Source organism: Phalacrocorax carbo, chromosome 7 (assembly GCF_963921805.1).
Source record: "Phalacrocorax carbo chromosome 7, bPhaCar2.1, whole genome shotgun sequence".
Taxonomy (NCBI): domain Eukaryota; kingdom Metazoa; phylum Chordata; class Aves; order Suliformes; family Phalacrocoracidae; genus Phalacrocorax; species Phalacrocorax carbo.
In genome coordinates this window covers 44647633-44656568 of record NC_087519.1, presented here as the reverse complement: position 1 = coordinate 44656568, position 8936 = coordinate 44647633, and the positions used below count along the sequence as shown (strand labels likewise).

Genomic DNA, 8936 nt, shown 5'->3' with positions numbered 1-8936 from the left:
AGCTACACCCGTGTGAACATACTGTTAAAGGACATGAGAACTTCATTTTTTACTAGGTCAATGTAGGAATGTAAAAAATAACAGCGCTCCTTTAAAGCAGGTAACAGATCTGCTCTTTTATTCTCCTTTTCCTCTGGAATACTAAGTGTTGTTAGTACTAAGACGACTTGAAGTACAGTTTCTTGCTTGTGAGAAACCAAAAAAAATCAAAGAGATTGTATCTCAGAACAGGTTGGGATCACAGCAAAGAGCGCACAATTTCCTGATTTATTCTAGAATTTGCACATGACTAAATGCTACCAAAACCTGCAGCGTCAAACGGTCCTTACTTAGCAAGTATACATCTAAATAGTAAAGAACACAAGGTAGAACCTTTACAACTTTACTGGAAAACAAACAAGCGAACAGGGCTCTGCAATTTTTTTTTAAAATATCTTTTTCCAGACCTCAGTTTTCTAAATACTCGTCTCCTTCTTCAGCCTCTGCTTCTACCGAGTCTACGCCGACTTCTTCATAATCTTTCTCAAGGGCAGCCAGATCTTCCCGGGCTTCAGAAAATTCTCCTTCCTCCATTCCTTCCCCAACGTACCAGTGGACGAAGGCACGCTTAGCATACATGAGGTCGAACTTGTGGTCGAGGCGTGCCCACGCCTCAGCAATAGCGGTTGTGTTGCTCAGCATGCACACGGCCCGCTGCACCTTTGCCAGGTCACCGCCCGGCACCACGGTTGGAGGCTGGTAGTTAATGCCCACCTTCAAGAAAACACATGAAAACTTTCGTGAGTGGAAAGGCTTACAGACTTACCTCTGTTAACAGTTTAAAATCACTGTGGTTACGAAGAAATAAAACAGCTTAGTTATTTTGCATTTCATCAAAATATTTAACAGGGACATTACAATGCTGTAGAGTGACTGCAACCTCTGAGCACTACACAACTCCCAACAAACCATCGAGCACTTAAAAAGCTATGCAAGTACCTTGAATCCCGTTGGGCACCAATCCACAAACTGAATGGTACGTTTAGTCTTGATGGTAGCGATAGCTGCATTGACGTCCTTGGGAACCACATCCCCCCTGTACAACATACAGCAGGCCATGTACTTGCCGTGCCGAGGGTCGCACTTGACCATCTGGTTGGCTGGTTCAAAGCAAGCGTTGGTGATTTCAGCCACAGATAACTGCTCGTGATACGCTTTTTCGGCAGAGATGACAGGGGCGTATGTTACCAGGGGGAAATGGATTCGCGGGTACGGAACGAGGTTAGTTTGAAATTCTGTCAGATCCACATTGAGGGCTCCATCAAAACGCAGTGATGCTGTGATGGATGAAACGATTTGCCCAATTAATCGGTTTAAATTGGTGTAAGTAGGACGTTCGATGTCAAGGTTACGACGACATATGTCGTAAATGGCTTCATTATCTACCATGAAGGCACAGTCTGAATGCTCTAACGTCGTGTGGGTAGTTAGGATTGAGTTGTAAGGTTCCACTACAGCAGTGGAAACTTGCGGTGCTGGATAAATTGCAAACTCTAGTTTGGATTTTTTGCCATAGTCAACAGAGAGCCTTTCCATGAGCAGAGATGCAAACCCTGAACCAGTGCCTCCTCCAAAACTATGGAAGATAAGGAAACCTTGCAGACCTGTGCACAGATCAGCCTATAAGGGGTGGAAAAAAAGTGGGAGAAAAATGAAGTTATTGATTATTTTGGAGAAAGCAGTTTTAAAATAATAATTCAAAAGCATTTCTCTCAAATTTGTTAGGTTTAGATTGTTATAATAAAACCCCAGAATTCTTGAAAGGTGGTCTTCCTTTTTTCTTCAGTGTCTTTTACTCAGAAGTTCCAGTGCCTCAGTGCCTCTACGTAACTTTCTTCTGAATACAAGTATTTTAATATTTACAAGTTGCTTTATGGTCTTTGATGCCATTTTAATACTACTGTGACGGCTACTCTAAATCACAGCTGAGTTACAGCTTTACATTCCCACTCTAGCTTTCAGCTGGTATCAATTATCGATGCAGAAAATAAGGTTTTTTTTTTTTAATTTTTGTCATTTTAAATAGACAATCACATCATCCTACATGAGTTTCTCACAACGCAATGTCAAGATAAAAAACACTAGAGAAGTAATTAAAATTGCTAAGCATTTAGCCAAAACCTGAGGTTCAGGGTACTAGAAATATTTTGCGTGACAATAATGGTATGATTCAAACTGAAAATAACAAACAGAAGAGTATAAAAACGTTGTTACAGTTGTTTAAAGCTTTTATAGTGTGTTTCTGAAGTATCCTTAGAAGACTTTAAAATAGTTATTTCAGAGCCTAAAAAGGTCTGAGTTTTACTGACTGAATTTTTATTTAGCTGGGGAGGAGGGGAAGCAAGGAGATAAAAAGTTTTAGTTTGCTTTAAACAATCAGCTATGCACAAAATTCTTCGGGAAAAAGCATAGCAACCCATCATTACAGATAGCTATAGAGCTGTATCCATGCTCCAAGTCAGTATTTAAAATAGTGAATTCTTACCAGCTTGCGGATGCGGTCTAGCACTAGATCAACAATCTCTTTTCCAATGGTATAATGGCCTCTGGCATAATTATTGGCTGCATCTTCTTTCCCAGTAATGAGCTGCTCAGGATGGAATAACTGCCTGTATGTACCTGTACGTACTTCATCTACACAAAACCAAAATACAACATAAAATTTGATCTGTTCAGTTCTGTGTGTGCTGCATAGGGACTACACACTAAGCGCTCGTCAAAAGAGCGCAGACAACATCCCTGACTATACGCAGCTTGCCTGACCAGCCTAAGAAGCTGGCAAAACTTCAGCCCCTTTGTTTGGGGACAGCAGCAGGCACTCACAAAGCAATATTTGTAGCCGAGAACACAGAGGTCACTCAGGAAACTACATTACAGGTACAGACAAGATTCCAGATAGCAAAAAAACTACAGCAAAGCTCTGGATGCAGTGCAGCAGTCTAGAAAGATTATCCAGACTGTAAAAGAGTTCTATTGTTTTCCAAATGTTGTTACCTGTAGACCATTGTTATTTGAAAGAAAGGAAATAATAACCTCAAAAATCAAAGTGGCATCCAGACACACATCTTTTAAAATCTATAGTGGTTTGAACAAACAAAAAAGACCACAGAAAATTAGTAGGGGATGTTAACTTTTACGCTTTAGATCTTTAATGTTCGGTACATACCAACTACAGTCGGCTCTAGGTCCACAAACACTGCTCTGGGAACATGTTTACCAGCTCCTGTCTCACTGAAGAAAGTGTTAAATGAATCATCTCCACCTCCGATTGTTTTGTCACTAGGCATTTGACCATCAGGCTGGATCCCATGTTCAAGACAATACAATTCCCAACATGCATTGCCAATCTGAACACCAGCCTGACCAACGTGGATGGATATGCATTCACGCTGCAAATTAAAAACAGAACAATGACAATGACTTATGGAGCTACCTGTCTTCTAGATTTTATTCTCATAATAACTAGCTGTCTGTGGGTTGTATCCTTCCATGATCTTTCTCTGCCACAGTATTCCCTGATTGCTCTTGAGCAACAATTTAACTGATCAAATTGTCTGCTGCCAGCAAGACTCTACTCACCTTAGTTGACCTGGGCTGACTTTGAGACTATTGGAAGACATTGAAGACAACACAGTCTGTTAACACATAGGGTGAATACAGATTCATCATCTCTTACCATGCTGCAGGTATCTTTTAAGATTCTGCCTAGTCTTTTTTTTTTTCACCTTCCTTTAGTTTTGGAAAACTAAATCCCCAAATTTCCTTGATTTGTTTGCAAATCGTGTGCTGGGTAACTGTTGCAAGAATCTTTCCTGTACAGGACCATTTAGTACATTTTCCTTTATAATAACCATAAAGAGTCCCTGGCAATTCATACATATTTGAATTCCTCTGTGAAATCATCTGGGAGACCCAATCAAATGCCATCTGCCCACTTTTAGCCAGCTCCTTTGATTCTAAGCAACTGTTTATATATGTTTAATATTTTTAACATATGTTTAATCTCTCAGTACCTCGATTTCATCTTACACCTGAGATGGAAATAAGCTGGTTTTCTAGCTTACAGTTACACTCTATCTAGGAAAAAAGCAGAGGTGGAAAAGAAAAAGTAAGGCATGTGGGCTGCTCTCTCCTGTTTTCTTGATAGCTTCATCAAAACCTGTATCCTTGATTCTGTGTTTTAATTCTCAACCCCGCGGCTCTGACAGAAGTAATTTCCCAGCGCGACTAACTCTGTGCTTATTCCCACTCCCGCTCAGTCGCACCCAGCCTCCGAACCCCTGGTGCCGCCTCACCGTTTCCCGCCCCTGGCGCCTCACAGCCGGCGCGAGCCCCTCCTCGCGGCCGCCGCTGCCCGCCCAAGAGCAGGCGCTGCCACGCCATTGGCTGCCGGCCGTGCTCCTCTCCTCTGGCCACGTGCCCGCCCCGTCGGTTGCGGCCGCGCTCTTTCCCGCCGGGCCGGGGTCTCAGCCCGCCCCTCACTTCTCCGTGCAGAAAGTACCCACTACGGACAGAATAACGTCGCTTTTCCACGCGTCTCGCCTTACTAGCCGCCAGCCAGCCTCTACGCCTCACCTCCCTTGGGCTACTAAATCTGAGGCGAACTCCTCCCCCAGCCCTGCTTTACTCCTAGCGCGGGGACTTCGCGCAGAGACCGCCTGCAAGTCCTCCCCCAGCACGAGCAGCCGTAAGCTCCCCCGAGTGCCGCCGCAGAAGCGCTCCCGAACACCCGCCCTCTCCCCAGCCGCGAAGGTCCCGATCCCCACCATGATGCCTTGCTAAGCTGAGGAGCTCCGCCACCACCGAACCACCTCACCCGCCGCACAGCGTCAACTGCCGACGGCTCCCGGCCTCGAGCCCCACGCCCTCACGTGCGGACTCCCCATTGGCTGTTACCCGCGAGGGGCGAAAGGAGACCGCTGATTAGCCGAGGACCCTCTCCTCCCTGCGCCACGCGCTCTCCTGAAGCGCGGGAGCAGCGGCGCCCCCACAGGGCGGGGCTTGCTCCGGGCGGGCAGCGGGGTGTCAGGGGGTGCCTGTGGGCGGGCTGCGGCTGGTGCTGCGGCTGCGGTCTGCCGTGGGAGCTTGGCTGGAGTGCGCCGCTCTGGCGGCCGTTTCTCGAGGCTGCGGGAAGGCTGCTGCTTGTCAGGGGAACGGCATGAGGGCCTGCACCCAGCTCCGGACTGGGAGAGGATTAAATTTTAATTAAATTAAAATTACAGCTAGGCAGATCTGCTGTGCACTGCTCAAATTCCTGCCCAATGTGACAACAGCTGGTCTGAATCGCTGCAGGGACAGAGGCCCATGTCTCTTCCATGTAACTTGTGTTGCTTACTGGAGCAACTTCATCGTGAGCCAGTTGCGTGGGCTCCTGTAAGCAGAGAAGAGCACTTCCACAGCATGATGCAGACTCTGAGCTCTGCCATGTTCCCAAGATGCCTACTGTTTTCTCTCATAGTGACTCATAGATCTACTTTGCTCTGTCTCAAGACTCTAGATATGTTCATTACTGCATCTTCAGACCATTGGCATGCTGTAAGTATCAAATTATGAGGATTTACTATTTTTCTTATATTTACTGGTATGTCATTGATGCTGACTTACTGAGCATATTTCCCTGCTCACAGAGGCAGCCATGTCACAGAATTCCTATTACAAATTAATCTCGAAAATAATAATTTATTTTGGTGTCATTCATTCTGAAAGAGTTATCTGGAACCCAACTATTCATGTTAGTCTCTTTTCTATTTATTTCTGGTCTAAATATATGTATGAGTAGCTACAACCATTTGTGCTTGTGTGAACAACTTCGGTTAAGTTACATAATCCTTTTTCCCTCTCAGTGGTTTGCTCTGTTGATCTGTGTATAGAAATTAATCATATCCTATTTCTCAGTCTTTACCTTAGTACACTAAGACAAGCTCTTTTAGGCCTCTCAGAATGCACATTTTTTTATTATCACTGCCTAACTAAAGCTGATAAAATTTTATTTTCAAGAACTTTGGTGTTTAGAATTCTGCATAAAGCTATATTCTATGTTTTACTGGCAAAACTTTTGTGGGGCCATTTACTCTCTGATTGAAAGAGTTGTACAGATACATACCATAGTGGCATTTAAATTTAAACTGTAAAATTATCTACTTGTCACTGACTGACTTGGCTGTGTTCAACTCCTCCTACTATCCTTTTATACATGTCAAATTCCTTTATATGCTTTTAGTTACAGAATTTCTTTTACATCTTAACCATTCTAGCCTGATGGGTTGTGTGAGCTCAGGAAGATTTTTCACCTTGACTCTTCATGGACATAAATCTTTATTAAAAAGCAGTTATGCTACAAATACGGCAATGACTGTGGCACAGAAGAGAAAAAATAGGCCTATGCAGCATTGCCATCTTATGGTAATGGTAGAAAAAATATTTAGTGCCAACAAAGGGAGAAATGAAAGGAGGGGTCATTGTAGACCACTCCTTTTACTTTAGGAAATGAGCCTGAAAAATATTGGCTGTAGTATAGAGCCTCTAAGAGGGACTGTGTATTCAGCCTTTTTTATGTATTCTTCAAGAGAAATTATGATAAAAAATGTCCCTTAAAAAAATCTGAAAGGACTTGATTTCCCATCACTGCTGGATATTTTTTCTGTAGATACTGAACTCCTGATGCAGAAAATACAGCCCTTTTGAAAACATAGGCAGGACATAAGCTGCCATACCTAACTTTTTATAGGAAATGACGTGGGCTGATCATTGTGGTCTCAGCCATACTGAACATATCAGATTGGAAAACAACCAGACTGCAATATGCTATTATTTTATAGATTATCAAGTCTGTGTTTCTGGTATATTCAAGAGAAGATAACAAAAGTCTTGCAAGCTTTGTATGAAAGAAGAAAAATTACAGGAGGAGGGGAGCATAAGGAAACAGTATGGGGATAATAAATGGTATAAATGAATGAAAAAAAGTGTTTCTGAAATGCTTTGATATTTAAAATTGGCCCTGCTCAAATGTGTAGCAATCTTAAATATTAACATTATATGTGAAAGGGAGAGAGCAGTGAGCTGTGCAGTCCTAGCATTTCTGACTGCCGACATTCTCGGTTGTAGGTTTTCATGGAACTGTGGATGTGGGAAGCTCAGTGTTAAGACTCCACTTCCCAGGTCTCCTGGCTTGCCCAGAAGTAGGATGCCCTTTGGTCTGCCACATGCATTGCTCAAGAGTTAGGAAGCAAATGGGAACCAGTCCAGTTAGCAGAAGAGCTTGTGTTAGAAAAATGATTGTAAATGAACTCTCTTTGTCACTTTTGGTTTTGATTAATGTGCAAGTCCTTATGGGAGAATGTTCTATGATTCTTTATTTTTCAAGAAAAATGTAGTAATCAGTTTCCTAGAATCCAGTTATCTTACAGTTTTCCTTGTAAGTATATAGCTTTATTTTTAAAAGCTATAATAGATATTCTGTTTTGGTATTTTTGACCTGTAAATTTGCATTGACCGAAACAGGTACACGGACAGATTTTAAACTCCATTTTGAACCACTGGATCTGTGAGAATGTGTCAGTAATTTGATGAAAAATACGGTCTTGCCTAGAAAACTACACTCTGTTTGAAAGATCTGTTTGAAAGACGGAAGTTAAAATTGGCTTCTAAAAGATGGGTCAGTCTTAAAACTATCTAGGACCATGGCAATACCTGTATAAATCTAAAGAGGAGAAATTATGTACTCACATAGAAGAAAATTCTGGCAAAAATCAATCTAATAATCTGGGTTTTCTTTTACTGTCTTTGCCTCTGACAAAGTTAGTCTGGCAAATCTAGTATAAGCCAGTGAATTTATACATCAGATACATTAGGTTTTAATGCTGGGACTGTTTGCCCTGATGATAATCCTTATGCAAAATTTGTTGGCAAAGTTTTAAGGATGAATAATTCAAAAGGTGGGATTTGGTTTGTCACCGTTGTGGTTTTTTGTGTCTTTCATTTTTTTACATTAACCTGCATCTTTAAATAAAACTATACAATTTTCTTTCATCTAGCATCCAGGTTTATTCAAGAATACTGCTACATAAATCCCTTTTTGACAAAACATTTCTTGCAATGGATAGCAGTGGCTGCCTCAGTGACTTTGTGAAAGTTATTTTCAATTATTTAATGGAATGGAGCAGAACCCTGGCATGGTGGGTGAAAGTATTAATTTTTTAGTAGGGCAATGAAGAGGAAAAAAACCTTATTTTCTTCATCTGTTGTTGGTTACAGCAAGTATCTATTTTGCTTAAATTAAGCTCATTCAGTTACAGTATCTGGGAGAAGCTGTAGGAAACTTCCGAGTGGTTTCACCTAAGTGACGTGAAAGCATTTTTCAAAAGCCTCTATCCTGCAAAGATCCAAGTGCTTTTAATTATCACTGACCATGGCAACGACTGATGAGTTCACACAGAGGAGACACTTCAGCGATTCTCAGCAACATAGTATTTCTGCATAAGGTAGCGTACCATATGCTTTTATATTGTTTAGCGTGTTAGAGATTATACTTTCCAAATTAGATTCTTATTGCAAGTTGAACTTGTAGAGAATCACATTCTGACAACCTCACGCTTTGCCCTTTGCATCCTCTTCCATTTTCTTCGCATCTTTGCAAACTCGTAAACATTTTCCTGTCTGTAACTTACGGTTAATTCCACATGTTCTCTACCGATGTAAACAGACTATTTTAACGCTACCGCTTGTCCACGAAGCTGACGGGTGCACTGGCAGGGCCGGGTACCACGACACAGGGTAGTACGACACGTCCGCCGCACCACTGCCACCACCCGGAAGGCGGGGGGGTGGGCAGAGAAGCGTCCTCTTCCTGTCCTCAGGGCCCTCATTGGCCAGCGCCCCGGCAGCCTCTGCAGGGATTG

General features: G+C 42.5%; 1 protein-coding gene across 4 annotated transcripts; it reads right to left on the bottom strand.

The window, feature by feature from the left end:
- Positions 1–368: 368 nt before the first annotated feature.
- LOC104040336 (tubulin alpha-3 chain) lies at positions 369–8922 on the bottom strand. 4 transcript variants are annotated; one of them, XM_064457750.1, is made up of 5 exons: positions 8757–8922; positions 3206–3428; positions 2525–2673; positions 979–1659; positions 369–753 (listed from the first exon to the last, which is right to left on the bottom strand). In XM_064457750.1, exons 1-5 carry the CDS (start codon positions 8901–8903, stop codon positions 448–450), a joined length of 1506 nt encoding a protein of 501 aa, XP_064313820.1. In that variant the 5' UTR covers positions 8904–8922; the 3' UTR covers positions 369–447. The 4 variants fall into 4 exon arrangements, with proteins under 4 accessions (XP_064313820.1, XP_064313824.1, XP_064313822.1 ...); XM_064457754.1 differs by having other exon boundaries at positions 8706–8848; XM_064457752.1 differs by lacking the exon at positions 8757–8922 and adding an exon at positions 8446–8697.
- Between the last annotated feature and the right edge of the window lie 14 nt (positions 8923–8936).

Bases quoted from the DNA above. Each gene is read 5' to 3' on its own strand.
- LOC104040336 (XM_064457750.1), bottom strand. From the start codon at position 8,903: ATGAGGGCCCTGAGGACAGGAAGAGGACGCTTCTCTGCCCACCCCCCC. The intron at 3,429-8,756 runs GTAGCGTTAAAA...TTTAATTTGCAG, and splicing joins GTCAGCTTCGTGGACAAGCG to CGTGAATGCATATCCATCCA. The intron at 754-978 runs GTACTTGCATAG...GTTTTCTTGAAG, and splicing joins GGTGCCCAACGGGATTCAAG to GTGGGCATTAACTACCAGCC.